We start from the raw sequence: 16,536 nt of genomic DNA, 5'->3' as shown, positions 1-16,536 counted from the left end.
CGAGCCACGAACTTCACAGTTCACTCGCACAGGAGGTGGAATGGGTGGAAAACTGCAGCTTCCTTCCCCTCTTGTACCTTGTTTTTATTCCCAAACCAGGTTCACTTTAAAGAGAAACTCTTCCCTTCCTTCACTTTGGAACCCAGCTTCACTTCTTCAGAACAAACATCAGGAATGTTAAGAGTCACCAAGGTCCATTTTATTAGGAGCAGCAGTTTCCACTTTTATGTAAATACTGTGTCAGCAGCTCTAATGATGCAATTAAACTCTCGCTTTAGTAAGCACTATTACATAAAGAGCAAACTCAGTTTTTTGGACCAGCACTTTTTGCCTTGGCTCAGCAAATCACACCAGAAATGAAGCTCTCTCTAGGGGCTACTGATGTGAGGAACAAGTTTATCCACATGCAGAGACTTACAGGGTGAGCCTACAAAGGACCAGGCTCCACCATACACACTCTTAAGAGCAGTAGCTTTCTTCCACTGTTATTTCCCATGACAAACATCTGGGGTGTTTTAGTACAGACACACTAGCACTTGTTTTATCGTCCGGCTTTGCTGCAGTTCCTGCCAAGGTCATGCAGTTTGCAGGCTTGGCTTTGGGACAATATTTGAGTTACTGTTTTCAGTCACGGAACTCCCCCCTTACCTCCCCACAGATAGAGACCAGTAACTCCACAGTAAGCTTCAGTTTACATGGGAAGATGGGAGAAGCACGCTCTGAAACCCTGGTTCAAAACTCAGTGCTGCATAGCAGGAGGCTGAGTTTTGGCAGATGATCTGCAGACACTGACCCAGCTCTGGCTGTCACTCCTTCACACGAATCTTTGCTGAAATGATGTCTCCCATCAAGCATTAAAAGCAGAAATGTTCTACAAGTGGCCAAGTACTAGGAATTAGCAAACCAGGAAATAACAGCACTTTGACAATCAGGAGAGGAGAAGCACTTTGAATTGCATGATCTGTCCCCTCCTAAAACCTGAGCGAGTATCCCCTTAGTAGGTAAATGAAAAGAGCTCCACTGTCACTCTGCTTACTGACATACCAGATGTGGTGGTTGTTGCCTACTGGACTTGTCATCTACTGTTGTTCAGAGAGTTTTGTGATGCCTGGTTTTCAGCAGGCTTAAAAAGGCTTAAAGTCTCCTTGGAATCTGACTTCCCTACACCAGCCTTGATTATGTTTAACAAACGAAAGATCCATTTCTTACTATGAAACATCAATTTGTCCTCAAAAATAATGAAGTGCTATCTCAGTTAGAAAACTGACTTATCTGTGGCTAGCATGTGGACAAGTCATAATATGCAGCAAAAAGATGTCAAAAATCATTCCAATCTATATTGGGTGATTACAACCAGCTGAAGGGCTTTTTCACTCCATTTCCCAGACACTTTATAAAGAGTTTGTAGATGTACATCTAAAAGAGAACCACCACCAAGGAAACCCCATTGCCATTCAGGCAGATTCCCCCTTGGAAACAAACTGTAACTGTTGTCTTTTCATTAGGAAAACTAAGTCAGTGGCCCTGCTCAGCTCCAGCAGCACCGCAGTGTTTCACCAACTCCAGGAGTACTCAGTCCTGAAACACACTGGTGTAAGAGTGATTTAAACCAGAGCCTGGCTCTTGGATCATGACACAATTGCAATGAAGTGGGCTGGTGTTCATCTTTAAAGTGATACCAGCTGATCTTCTGTAGCCTCAAAGAGTAATAATAATAACAACTAGAACAAAAAGTAATAATCACGACATCATGCTGTCAATCAGCAAGATACAACAAAGCAATGAGGGATCTCTGCCTTGTCATCAGAACCAGATTTTAATTACCTTGTCTGTGAGCATACATGCAAATGGTGTCTTAAACGGCAGCACCTAGGCCTCCTCAGAAGATTCTGGCACCCGACCCTGTGCTGTGGAGCTGTCTGATCCCATCCTCCAGTCAGAAATTCCAGGCCTGGCAGAGCACCTACAAGGGCAGACAGGGAGGGAGCCGGATGGGTGCAAGCAGAAGGCCAGGGGAGATGTGAAACAGTGCTGCTGGCATCCCCAGCAGAGCCAAACAGCATCAGGAACCAGCAACAGGGATAAAGAAGATCTGAAGACTGGAAGAGGCTGTACAGCTTAAAAGCAACATGTACGTGGCTTTCTACTGCTATTTTCTTCACGCCCGGTTTTCAATTCAAGTACAAGAGTATATCCCCAAGCTTCGCACAAAATCAACATTCAGGTTTCAATACCCTCGCCTGGAAAATTCAGGACCAACCAATCAATTTGGCAACCATCATGTTTTCACATTAAAGATAAAAACATAGGGGCTTTATAGAAATGACAGAAGGAATGCAAGGAGCTTCACCTCCGACGTGAATTCAGCAATACCAGTGGCAAACCATTTCCACACTCAATCTCTGGTACTTTCACAGTGCCCGGTACCTCCTACAGACACTGTCAGCCTCAGAGGGCCTTGATTTCAGTGTTGCCATGTATCAGGTACCAGAAGAATACCCCAGTACCAGAAGCCCATCCCAGTCAGTACTGGCTATGATTTATCAGCAAAATGCCCATCTTGTCCACAATGTTCTGTGCGTAAAACATCCTCTTAAGAGTCTTCCATTGCTAAGTTAACTACTACAGCATAGTGGAATTATCACCTGTAACACCAAGCAGAGCAGATTGTCTTGCAACAACACTCAGATCAAAGTGTACTGCATGGAGAAGTCCTTTTTCCATGAAAACACACAAGGCTGCAATGAGACAGTAACAAACACCAGACTTGTCAACCAGGGAAAACTCTAATCTTAAAGAGCATGAACCATGGTCCATATTTCCATTGCAGGTACAACCACCAGGAACAACTGTTTGCAGTATTTGGAAAGGCAAAAGTTCTCTCACCAATCACTTTAATAACAGTCATTACAACCTATTAAAATCAAGGAGATTAAATCCCTAAATGGTTTAGTGAAAGCTTCAATTTTTCCCACCATGTAATCTGGAAGACAAAACACTTCAAGCATTGCTTCCATCACCAGCATCTTCCCCAAGCTGCCTGGTGTTGCAGGGACTATGAACATGAGTAACATCATGTAATATCTCATAACCCTCAACTGTATGAGGGGATTAAGCATTGGAAATAAATCTAGTATTTTGACTGAAGTAATTTCCACAAGGTGTGCAGTAAGATATCCAGCTTGGTTTGGAAGCAAGTCTCTTCGCCTTTTACATTGGAATTCTGCTGCCTGGTAAGATGCAAGTGCAAAGGAAGTCTAACATCTACAGTTATACGAGTACACAAACCCCCACATACATCACTAGTAAATAATCAGCCTGCATACAAGATATTTGTAAAAGTAATAAAACCCTTTGATGCTCCTGATTTATGCTGGCAAATACCTATCCTGATATAAAAGGCACTTTGAAAACCCAATATGGTTTGGTTCATTAAGTTTGCAAAGTACAAACAATTGTACAAACATACGATTATATCGAAGCATGTCAGCCACTGTGACATCACCTACAAAACGAGTTTCCAATGGTTGAGAACACTGGCTTTATGGGAATGAGCAATGGTTTCAGCAGCTTCACTGAAGACATGACAGGGTTTCCAGTACCGTAATCTTAGGAAGTAAAAAAACCCTCAAAAACTTCCACAAGTTTAGGGGCCACAAAATAAATCAAGACCCAAAGTCCATAACATTCATTCGATATTTACTCCCTAGAAGTGAAGTCCATCCATAGCCCAAGGGCAGAAATCCATTCAGTCCATTCCAGAGCAGTGGTGGAGGCAGGCTCTGTCTCGAGAAGTGTGTTGTTCTACCAGTACAGTACAGAAAACTTTGGTCCAACAGCACAAGTTCAGGAATTCACTACATGGCTGCAACATCGATCTGTATGTAAAGCTGTCTTACTCCTGCCTATGGAAAAGAGAAGAGTTAAAAACCCCAAACTTGTAAAGCCAAAGCAATTTAGCTATCCTGAGCACAGTCCACACCAATAAGTCACCTAGTAAAGAACCTCAGGATCTTATTTTTCATCTTCTTATTCATCTTCCACATCCAGCTCACCATTCACAGAGATGCTGGCAATTTGGAAACCCCAAACTCTGAGAGCACTGTATGAATACCTAGTTCTTCACCTAGCTGAGTGAACACACTTGGCTAATTATACATTAACATTACATATTAACTATTTATTAATCATATAATAACTATAGCTTTGCTGCATCACCTTTTCTGCTTCATCCTGAATAACTATCACATATGAAGCTGCACAAAAACACTTCTTGCCTTTGTTCAAGTTTAACTCCCTGAAAGCAAGCTGCTTGGAGAGCTGTCAGGGTAAAATGGAGCCAAGCGCAAGAGTGGAACATGAGATTTGTTGTTTGAACCAGCTCTACACTAAGATTTCAGCAAGAAACTACAATGTCTACAGTGACTTCACATGACAGCATGGCATGATTTTTGGTAAAGGTACATGAATTGTACAAAAGCATTTCTCTCAGAAACCTTGTTAAACTGGGCTTAGGTGGACTTGCTTAGTTTTATAATTCAGTATAAAGCAGCATTAAAAGAAATTGACTGTGATGGTCACTGGTTATGCACTGTGATCTTGAAGCGTTAGGCTGAAGATCAGATTGTCTTCAACTAACACCAACTTGAGTTTAGCTCAGTCGAGTGGCAAAGCAGCTAAGATGAATAAGGGACAATATTACTGAGGAGAAAAATCTCTGCTTGGTCCAACTGCTCCTCCACTTATTACCATAGTCACATAAGAAAAATGGTAAGACCTTGTTCTCCCAATTTGCTTCCTGGGCACACGGCTCTGGATACCTGCACAGCTACAGAGCAGCTGAAGAGCTAAAATGACCCACTTGGGAAATGCAATCCTTTGGATGTAAAATTCATTTTAATGCAATAGAATGTTCTGCAAACATCTTGCCAAAACATATCCCTTAGTTTCAAACTACTCAGCCTGCAGAATAAGCCATGCAGGCTGATTTCTACCTACTCAATAATCTAGAGCTGCATGTGACGGAACGTCTCAAAAAGGACCAGACTTTAGGACTAAAATTTGATTTTAGAATACTTTTAACAACAAGAACTCATACTTCCCTAAGTCTCCAACATAAACCCAGGTATGTGTGTTTATATTTACTGGGTTCCCCCCATGACTGACTACTTCAAATTCCTGTAAGGAGAATTCATGCACTGAGGCAGCACATTGCAAGGGTGGTTTTCAGTGGTGCTTCTCCTGAAAGACCAGAAATGGAGTAGGCAAAATGCATTTCAAACCACAAAATCCAGCCTGGGATTTTTAATTAAGCTGACAGTAATTTACATTATCTCCAAAATATTACCCTTTAGCTGACAATATTTTGTAACCTAAACCACTGGTTATAAATAGGAATATTTGTCTCCCTTTCAGCTATAGAACTCAAAAGCAGAGAAAAGACATTATGGACCATGGATTCTTGGGAGGGAGAGGCATGAATGGCAAATACATTCTTAGGGGAATAGAAATGAATGACAAATACAGCATCAGCAGAGTGAAAAACTTACACAGGTCCCAGTCTGTGGTCGGAAGCCCTGTCTTGAGGGAAGCCTCATCTATTTTCTGGGTTCCCCATTAGTCAATATAGGGTTTCAACTTAATCTGATACACCTCAGACAACTACAGCTGTTACTTCCATTAAGCAGCATCAAAAAGCAATGCAGAGATACAGCAGTTTCATTTACTGAGTATTGTGAAATTGTTCTATACAGCTAGAGCAGAGCAGCTCTTCGAAACACACCACCATCAAAACGAGAAACGTTCAGTTTTTCTTGATAAGAACTACAATGTCACAACAAGTGACAGGCACTTTACACTTGGAGATGTGATTTCTGCTCATGAGACATACCTGAGTAAAAATATTGTGAGTCTGGCTTAGAATCCACCTTCCATCAGCATCAGGAGCCACTAGTAATTTCAAAGTCCCTATGTAAACATCAGTACAGAGGGTCCAGAAATGGGGCTCATGTAAACTGTAAACTCCTTGCAGTTGCTGTACCTAAAAATACAGGCACATTTTAAAATACATACTTCAGGAAATGTCTGTACTATGTTTTTTTACAGAAAATACTATAAATGATATTTCTTTTACTTCTAGTTCACTGTGCAATTTGTGATACTTCAATTCCTTATTACTGTTTCAGCAACTGTAATGAAGGAGAACACATACAGATCATAGGTACGTGTCATGATTTGGTATGTTGCTGCATTGATATCCTACATATCCTACATATATTTTACTAAAACCACTTCTGAAAACAGTGAGGTCCAAGAGAAAAGTTACAGTTATGGAATTTGAGAGAGCATTCCATTAAAACAGCAGTTTTTGCAAATGCAGGAATATCCCCATTAAAAAACTGGAGAGAGATTCAAACCATTGACAGAAATCTATTAACGTGTCTTGTGAGGGGTTATGTTTGTCCTGTTCAAACCCTTCTGCCTCTGTCCACTTTTAGCAAACCTTCCACATATTACGATCCTGTAGCTGGCACTCCTACAAGTGCTTTGTATTCACTTTGCAAAGGCACTTCCATGTTCTGTCATAACACAGTAGTAGATAAGTTATAGAGTAGTACCAGGAGGCACCAAATCTAGAGTAATACACGTCCAATGTTACTTACTACTAGGCTTTGAGGGAGACAAAAACTGAACAAACCACAAAAACATTATCCACTTTGTATCAGCACAAAGGACTTTGAGAGGAAAAGCTTCAGGCCCTGTTTTTCTAAACCACCCTAGCACATTTTAAACACAAACCAAGCTGAAACTACAGACAATTTAGGAGAGCAGAGAGATCGGAATCAAACTGGTACCTCCATTTGTACAGTCTAAGGAACCTTTCACAGGCAGTACTGCGAAAGCATCACAAAATATCCTTATACACACAGTTGTGGCTTATTCAGTCAGCAGCTTGATCTGAAGGGAAAACAGGCGAAGAGCTCACCCTCTGGTAGCACTGAGGCAGAGTGTTTTCCAGGGAAGGAGGAGTTCGCTGCATCAGAATTCCAATGGATTCTTTTAGAAGTGGAACAATACTGGGAAGAAAAAAAACAAGTTACCATGCTATTACATTGTCTAAAGATGCAGAGCAACATAACATTCCTTACTGCTCTTGAAGCATTTTTCTTCAGCTGTTTCACCAGAAGCTAAGGAAGTTGACCTGAAAACCTGGTACAGAAAAGGACTGACAGAATTGCTGTGGTGTCTCACTAAAGACAAGATTACTTCTCCCCCAGATTTGCCTCAGAGACAACAGGAGGATGCTCACAAAAGATTAACAGTTGAATCCTGGTATTTGAGATGAGCCTTCTTAGTCTCTTCAAAGTTATATGACAAAGCAGCTGATAAGCACAGCTCAAAATCCAGACCTACTTCAATGGCAATCACAACCAACCATAAAATAGGAAACCGAAATGGGGTTTGCTTTTGTGCTTGGCTTCAGGCATATTTTTCTTATGAACTCTGATAATAATGGGGAGATCATAAAACAAAATTAATATGGACCAGTCCAGCTCTAACAAAGTTATTCTGTCAGAAACAGACAACTTAGCAAGTTCTTGAAGTGAACTCAGCAAAGAGGCTCAGCCAAACTCAAGGATTAAACATTTGGAAGCAATTAGAGGTTCCCTCCTGGCCAAATGGTATTGTTTCATCAGCAAACCAATAGAACACTTAGTGCCCTTTTTATTACTGGTCCTTTCCTTTATTTTTGTAATAGAACCAGTTGGCCAGTTAGCCCATTCACTGAAGCTACCACTAAGTATTCACACTCATGTTACAGATTTAGAATGGTGAATTGTTGTTTAGGAGCAGTGTATCCTGTCTGGCTCAACAGAGCATCCTAACGTTTTCAAGAGGATGACAAGTATCTACAGCCCAATACTAACACTTGAACAACAATTTCATTTCAAGAGCACGTTAAGTCAACCCACCACTCTAGACCACAAGTGATAATGTATTTCAGAAACTGTAAGCTGAATTTCAGTGTTCAGCACTGGCATCACAGCTGGAACACACAGAGTAACGGGATAACAAACATCCAGAAAACATGTCCAAGAGATGAACTGGGCTGTCTGTTAAAGGAATCCACCAAAGCGTTGTTTGAAACCTCGTGAAGTGATGCAGAACACACTGCACACACCCCCGGTGTATATCTGCAGATGGTGAATAGCATGTCCCAACCATTCTTTTCCATTTCTGAAGATCTGGTTCCACTTGTATGTGGAAGTAGTGCTGGCTGTGAGCTGAGCAGTCGACCTCCTCGGCTAATCCTTAGGCAGGGCTGGGAGCGGGTTAGAGGGTGCATGACTCTTGTCTAATGAACCCATGGAAAAACAGACACCCTAAATTTATGTCTCCTTGCAGGCACAGTGGTTATTCCAGCCACATTCACTGCCTGATGCACTTCATATGGCTTCACACAGTTCCACCGCTACTGGGGGGGATTGGTTCAGACGTAGGAAGAAGCAATTAGAAGCAGGCAGGAGTAGCCTAAACTGGACCTATCACATAAACAATTAAACATTCAGCAAGGCAGTAACTGCCCAACTGTCTAAAGGAAGCTTAATTGGAGCGTCACATTCTACAGACAGTGGATTACAGAAGTTTATGGAAAAAGGTTCTTATCAATGGACCCATCTCACTAAATAATGTCCATGTCAGAAGCATTACATCAAAGGCAGCTGGGGCTGCCAAAATACTCTCTTGCTGAATTGATTTCAGATTAACTCACTATTTAAAAATGCAGGTTTGCTTCTTCGTAATAACCTTGACAGACCAATACACAAGTTCAGGATGCAAATGGAATACAAGATCTTGGAACACAGACTCCAACTCCAAATTGAACAAGGCCCCTTTAACATATGAGTGAGGCTTCCAAAGGCTTCAAAACACACACATATTTTTCCCAGGGAAAGGACTAAAGGAATGGAGACCACGGAAGCTTGCATTTCTATTGGGACATGCCACTAAGAGTGGGTGGGAAAAAAACAGGAAAGAAACACAACCAAGAAATGTCTGATTTGCACAAGTTATTTACGTTATTTTATCTATCTGATGTACATTATCTGACAGAACAGAAATGAACTGGCAAGTAGGAGATTTGGAGAGACAGCCTGCAGAAATGTAAGACTGGCAGGTTGGGCATGTTAACCCATTCCAAAAAAGGATTGGGTCAGTGAAACCAGTCGATTCACTCTGGAACAGGATGCACACTGGAGAGAGGAAGTGAAAACCCTGTTAGAAGCTCTTCCACTGAACAAGCTTTGAAAGTTAACATCTGCTTCATTCTGAGAACCCTGTGCCTAAAAAGCCGATCTTCCAAGGTTAAGTCTATCAGCAAGGTGTGCATAAGCACCAAAGACTGCCTCCCTTTACCCAACAGCACCATTGAGCATGAAGGAACTGGGCAGGGTTTAACCTGGAGAAGAGAAGGCTCAGGGGGGACCTCATGGTCCCTGCAACTGCCTGACAGGAGGATGGAGCCAGGAGGGGCTGGGCTCTGCTCCCAAGGAACAAGGGATGGGACAAGAGGAACCGGCCTCAAGCTGCACCAGGGCAGGTTTAGATGGAGCTGAGGAACAATTCCTGCCCCAGAGGGTGCTCAGGCATTGGAACAGGCTGCCCAGGGCAGGGCTGCAGTCACCGTCCCTGCAAGTGTTCACACAGCGTGGAGACGAGGCCTCAGTGCCATGGGTTAGTGGTGGCCTTGGCAGGGCTGGGGTAAGGGTTGGACTGGAGGAGCTTAAACAGCTTTTCCAACCTGGCTGATTCTATGATTAGCTCAGAATTAACTAATATACAAAATGTGAGTGGGCAAACACTGCACTCCTCGTACAGGTGATACAGCTTAAAACATGGTCTTCCTGATGGCAAGATTTCCCCTATTCATGGAATTGTAACAGCTCCACACTAAACCTTTCAGAGAGAAGTCTTCTGTGCAAGTTTTTTGCAATAATGCTGCACAAGTTATGCTTTTATCCAGACCTCACAAAAGCACTAAAGCCATGGTGTGAAACAGCAACAGCTTAGAAGTCCAAAGAGTAAAGGTAAATTGGGATGTGGGGCTTGACACTGCAGGTGAAAGCTGAAGCGTACCTCAGGTCACACCTCCCTCCTCTCAGTGTTCACCTACAAGCTTCTCTTTTGGAAAGCTGGAAAGGCCAAACGCCAGATGCAGTGATGGGATCTGTCCTCATAACTGCTGTTAGAGCAGAAGCCCATGCATGCATCTCTGCATCCAAAGGGACACTATCTTACTAGGTGTCTTACCTTTTAGTGTAAGCCCAACTAACGCGACAAAATACAGAATCCAGTTTTCTGCTCTTTCAGGTTTTCCACTGCTCCATACATACTATTGATGTACAAAACCTTTTAATTAAAACACCAAACTCCACACAGTATGCCTTTCTCTCAAACACTAACTAAAAAGCAGTATTACTTAATCACCAGGAGGCACTAGAAATATCAGTTCCATCTCATGTGACTGAAAAAAACACTAGGAAAGATGAGCAAGCAGGCTGAAAAGTGTGGTTACAGAATCTGACCAAGCTTTCCTTTTTTTGGATTAGTCATTAGTGCAAGACACCCGTGGCTGTCTCTGCAGCAGCTACTGCACTGATACTTCCCCTCCCTTTTGCTTTTTATTTACAAAAATATTACTGAGAAAAAAACAAATGCTGCTGAATTCTCACCCAGCAGAGTTCTGTCATACAGCAGCAGTCTGGAAGCTTTGGTACTAAAGCAGGCACAATCTTCCAGTGGTCTCCGATTACCAAGCCTTGAATCTAAAATATCACACTCAATCCCAGACTGGTTTGTGTTTGGAAAGGACCTTAAAACTCATCCAGTTCCAACCCCCTGTCACAGGCAGGGACCCCTTCCACTGGAGCAGGTTGCTCCAAGCCCCTGTGTCCAACCTGGCCTTGAACACTGCCAGGGATGGGGCAGCCACAGCTTCTCTGGGCACCCTGTGCCAGCGCCTCAGCACCCTCACAGGGAAGAGCTTCTGCCTTAGATCTAACCTGAACTGCCCCTGGTTCAGTGTGAACCCATCACCCCTTGTCCTATCGCTGCAGTCCCTGATGCAGAGTCCCTCTCCAGCATCCTTGGAGCCCCCTTCAGACACTGGAAGCTGCTCTGAGGTCTCCACGCAGCTTCGAAATGTGAAAGAGGCACTAACCCACAGCAAGACTTGGGACATAAACAGATCCTCTACAAAAGTCCTAATAGCAAAAGCAGCTAATGTGTGTAAATTGAGTTGGCAGCACATCACACGTGCACTGTTGCAGAGGGAGCCAAAGGTGTTCAAGTAGGTAAAAGCTACTGATAAGTCCAGCTTGCCACTACGACGCACAGTTTTGAGTAGCAACCAAGAGTGAAAGCATCAGACTTTTCATCAATGTGCATCACATTCTTGTAATGCTCATGCCCATTCCAGCGCCACTGTTTGGTAGGCACAGCCAGCAAGACTCTGGCATTGCCGCGATCTTGGACAGCAAGGCTGAAAACCCTTTACACAGCCACTGCAATCAGAGCACAGCAGGAAATGCATTAAGTGCTTTCAGCCCGATAGAAAATACTTGTGACAGAAGTGTTGGCCTTCCACAAAATCTAAGATTCAAGACCATCTATGGGTTCTTCAGATCCCATAGCTCAAAAACTGCAGCCAGGTTTCAAGATCTTTTCTTTCTCCTCCAGGCACCACGCACATGGGCAGTGCCAAGACTGTCACCCTGTTTCAGAACTTTAATAACAGTTTTCTGTCAAGCAGTGGCAGTTTTAATCAGACTGCAGGCTTTGGTCAAGACAAGGATCACAGGTTTAATGCTTAGTTTCCCAATTCTAAATTGGCTGTTCTCATCACGATGCAGTGCTTTGATTCCCAAGTAAGGCCAGCACATAAGGCCAGCCTGTAAACAAAGGCAGTGCAGGCCATTTAGCAATGATGGCTCAAAACACCACCATCAAGCATGCTTGTTCAGGGGAGTTTTTCTAAGAATATTCCTTCTGAACCTAAGCAAATGCAGCACTTCATTGAAAAAAGCAACTTTTTATACTGTTATGCCCCAAACATTATAGGCATATACCCTAAATGTAACACACATATGCTCCCTCAAAGCTCTTTCATGAGATAATCATGTTCAAGCAGCTCTAGATGATGTAAGCCACAGAAACAACTTCACTTAAATGACTGAACTGCCTCAGTTGTTCAACCCCTTACTAGAGTGGTGTGCATGCTCTGTGCAATCCAGTATCAGATTTAGTCTACAGTGCCTTTCTAGAAGCATGTGGGACTAACAGTGGTTTCAGACAAACTTCTTGCTTTGTACTGGAGTTGTGGCTTTTGGTGATGACAATTTCACTTCGAGACATTAAAATTGCTTCAACATTTCAGAACAAGGCTTCAAATCCTAATGTTAAAAAAATAAATGAACATTTAGTTTTGAATATTAAAAGCAGTTTAGAATCTTGAAAACACCTTGGGAAAAACTTGAAGAGTGTGAACCTGAACATCTATGAAATAGCCAAGCTTTTGTAAAAGAAATTATAAGTACTTCAAATCACATGCTCATAAAACAGACTCCTCTATTTTAACCATGTCCTATTTATGCATTATATTCAATGGACACTTGCATGAGATCGTGCAGAAAGTAATCAAAGGAGGATTCATCAGATATTAGTGGTAGCATCCAGGAACACAACAGCTACAACCCCCCACCCAAACCAACCCTTCAGAACGGGCCATAGATTTATGATGCAGAAATTGGAAAAGGTTGCAGGACATAGTCTTCCCATTGAGAATCCACAAACTGACAAGCCCTCTGCTTGTCAAGACTCAACAGATAGATACATAAATAGAGAAAACACAACTTTCTACAACAAGGGAAAGCATAATGGAATTTGTAAAGTGGAGAGTATCTGACTTCATGCCTTTGCCTGTCTGTATCTGAACAGTAATACGAGGACTGGTTTTTTAACTCTATGAACCATCTTGTCACCATGGATGGTGAAGGCAGAATAAACAATGGTTTTATGTCCAGAAGTGTACAGGATTACTAAAGTCAAACAACACAAAAGGAGACTTGAGCTCTCAAGGAATATCCAGCTGAAACTGCCAGTCATCTGGTTTATGATCTTGCTTCAGTGTATTTCAAACAAAGCCATCAGTAGTTAAGTCTTTTGGACTACTGAAGAATTAAAAACCCAACCAACCAACCAAAACAAACCAAACCCAACTCAAACTTTCAATTACTGTTTTCTTCTGCTGTGCTGGGATGTGTCACTCTGCAAGATATGCAGGCTTGCATCTACTGACTGTGATGCAGCTGACTGCACTCAGCATAATAATTCTAGAGATCATTACAGCACCATGGACCAACAAAATGATACAGGCTGAGGTCTGGGATCAGGTCAAAACATACATGAAACTGAGGGTCTCCAGCACCCGCAGCATAAAGCATGAACTTCAGATGCTCCTAACTGTGCTAGAAGACATACCCATAAACAGCTTTATTATGAAACCTCTATCATGGACAGTAGTCTTCTTCAATCTCTGTATGCATGGAAGAAAAATACTTTCTGATCAGCACTCCACATGTCCGTTGCTGTACACGAAGCTAGACCTTTAAATGCAAAGTATATGGAAACTAGTACTTTACTCAGCTATTACTTCAGCAATAGTTTCCTCCCCATTAGTAGCCTGCACATTTATCTCCCATTTTTGATATTTCAGTAATAGAGTTAGTTTGTAATAATTTGTCCTTTATGAAATTACAGAAGGTTTAGGTAAAAAATATTAAGTTTCTACTGAAGTGGTAATTCAGCAGTGACCTCTAACACACAGACTTCTGTGGGCATTTAGTGCCCTACTCTGCTAATTTGGGAGATTCACGTCAATAGTTTTGTGAATGCTGCCATGCATGTGGTTTAAACATGCCGTATGTGGAACAAGCATACGTAATTGCAGTTAGTCAGATTACATTCATCACTACAGAGACAGAGGTGCTCAGTTATGAGGTTGTAACTGGAGTTGTGGCACTCTGCCCTACGTCCCCAGTGAAACCTCTGCCAGAAAAGCCCCAGTAGCAGCAGCACTGAATGAAATGTTTGCTTGTCCAGTCTGATCAAATAGCTTCACATGGACAGTAAGCTTGGTAAGCAACAACAGGGAAAGGTCAGAACTACTTGAAGCATTTCCACCAGATCTACAAAGCAATAAGGATGTCTCAGAATACAAATCCAAAAGGAAAAAGGCAGCTCTCGCCAGGGAAAAAACCCACAAAAAGTACCACATTTGATTTGTCAAGGACAAGGGCACATCCTGTGCCAGCAGGCTCAGCTCTGCTGCCCTAGCTCTGCTGCCCTGAAGCCATTCTGCTCCATTTACTGAAGCACACTGGTTTATATAAGCATGTACTAAATACAGAGAGGAAGCTTTCTACAGCTTGAACCTGAAAGACAGTTTTGTATAATCATGCAAACAAGGCAAGATGCAGATTTAAGAGCAAAAGATGCAGCTGTAGAAAAGGGAAAGAAAGACAATTCCTGTAAGAGCATAGCAAGAAAGCTGTACAGAACAGAGGTAAGGTATCACTCTTGAAAGAAAAGCAAACATTGCAAGTCATTAGTATAAAAGACAAACCTTTTCTTCCGAGCTGTAATTTGTGCTGTAACTTACATCAAAGACACTGCCAACTATCAGTGATAGAAACACTTACCTTACACCTATAAGTAGTGCTATCAGCATTGAACAAATAGGATCTGCTATCATTAGACCATAGTTCTGCATCAGTATAGCAGATATGATCACACCAATACTTCCCAGCGTGTCTGCAACAATGTGTAGAAATACACCTGTAAGAAATTAATTGATATCATTACAACTTGGTATTCTTAAAGCTAATGGAGCCTTTTAAAGCCAGGTAACAGAGAAGAGTTGCAAGAACTAGGTAACAATTTATGCCTGTTAAACTCGTGGTCAGTTTTTGGTCAAGCACACAGAAAATGATCACAGGATTTCAACGTACTCATAGAACACAGAGCATGTGAAGAATTGACATTATTTTCTGTACTCAGCAGTAGCAGGTATTTCAATAGTCACCCATATTGCAATAATGAAACTCATATTCCCTGATGCCTACACACAAGAAGTACTGTATAAGATGGAAAGACTGTTAACAGAAACAGCTCTGTAAAGCTTTGAAAGATGCTTATGTTTCACTGACAGCATCCTGTAGGAGTTATTTGGCAAAGAAATCCAAGACAAAGGACTTTGAGAATTAACCAACACTGCAGACATGAACAACTTGCTTTGCAGAATAGCACACTACCTTAGAAGACAAAGAAACAAGGACTTTGCAGATAACCAAAATTTAGCCTCTGGAGCTCTCTGCTGGCAACGATGGGAACAGTCATTCAGAAACAGCTTTTGGAATACACAGCAAGTAGCCTGGTATGGGCAAGATGCTGGGAGGGCACGTGGCCATGAGAGCTGGCCCCAACAGACAGAAGGATATTGTTGTACATTTGGGTACGCCAAATAATTACTACCTACTGCATGACTCAGTTTTCTCCCCCAAATTTTGAGCACTTAAATTAATCAAAGTTCAAACCTGACATTTAAATTATCAGTAATTTATTTACACTAATGCTCAAGAGATCACAGACTCCAATATTGCCTCAAGCAATTTAGACTGAATTACCATCTTGTCCAAACAACCATAACAGCTCAATGAAATACAAGTTGTAAGCTCAGGCACCCTTTAACAATTATACCAACATGCATTTTCCAAACACATTCTCTCTTAATATTGTCTTCACTTACCAGAGCACACAATGCAATTAGGCTCCTTCGGTTTCTGCATTAACCACTCTTTCCTAGACTTTTATTATTTGAGGTTTTCAGCATCAGTAACAGAAGCTGAATACCCGCTTTTGGGATCCCCCTTTTAAACTGATGTTTCAACTTCAGTGAACGTAGAAGGGGACTTCAAAAAATAGCTCCTCTAAGAAAAACAGCATTTTCCCACAGGCACCCTCTAAACCAGATGTGACAGCCAGTCATAAGCAGGCAGACCATGATGAAACTAATAAAACCACTATACTTTTTGTCAGCATACCTTGTAAAATCTGTTTGCTGGATCCAGTCATTCCTTCAAGAGAATTGTCACCTGTGAAGATTAATTATTGGTAGGTTAACATGCTACACAAAGACTTTCTCTAATGGTATATTCTGTTATGGTTTTCCCTTCTGAAATGTCTGGAACAGACAAGCTGCTCACAATTACCAGCTTCTACTTCAGCTATTTGTTTTAAAGTCTTAAAACACACTATTAAAAAAATTACCACTTTACACAATAGATTTTATGTATGCATAAAGATCAACATGTTTTTTAATGAAAACAAACTGAGAAATAAGACTTTTCTAGTATTTAGCCACGTAAGATCCCCTCAAGAATACAAGCCATGCACACAAGCAAGAGCAAGGTCAAATAG

General features: G+C 41.8%; 1 protein-coding gene across 5 annotated transcripts in view; it reads right to left on the bottom strand.

Moving 5' to 3' along the window:
• SLC30A7 (solute carrier family 30 member 7) overlaps nt 1–16,536 on the bottom strand; it is a 34,074-nt gene that overhangs the window by 9,814 nt on the left and 7,724 nt on the right. For 3 of the 5 annotated variants that reach the window (XR_013957410.1, XR_013957411.1, XR_013957412.1), the window contains exons 7-10: nt 16,161–16,211; nt 14,760–14,895; nt 6,986–7,076; nt 5,891–6,040 (exon numbers count right to left, since the gene is read on the bottom strand). Coding sequence is in view for 1 of the 5 variants with exons in the window: in XM_080623146.1 (XP_080479272.1) it covers nt 3,858–3,905; nt 5,891–6,040; nt 6,986–7,076; nt 14,760–14,895; nt 16,161–16,211 (476 nt within the window). In the remaining 4 variants the exon portion in view is untranslated. Of the gene's footprint in view, nt 1–1,824; nt 1,964–3,766; nt 3,906–5,890; nt 6,041–6,985; nt 7,077–14,759; nt 14,896–16,160; nt 16,212–16,536 lie in introns of those variants that run through there. The other 2 variants (XR_013957409.1, XM_080623146.1) reach the window with 2 other exon arrangements.

This window comes from Psittacula echo (genome assembly GCF_963264785.1).
Source record: "Psittacula echo genome assembly, chromosome: 7".
Lineage (NCBI taxonomy): Eukaryota > Metazoa > Chordata > Aves > Psittaciformes > Psittacidae > Psittacula > Psittacula echo.
This window is presented reverse-complemented; position numbering and strand designations above follow the sequence as displayed.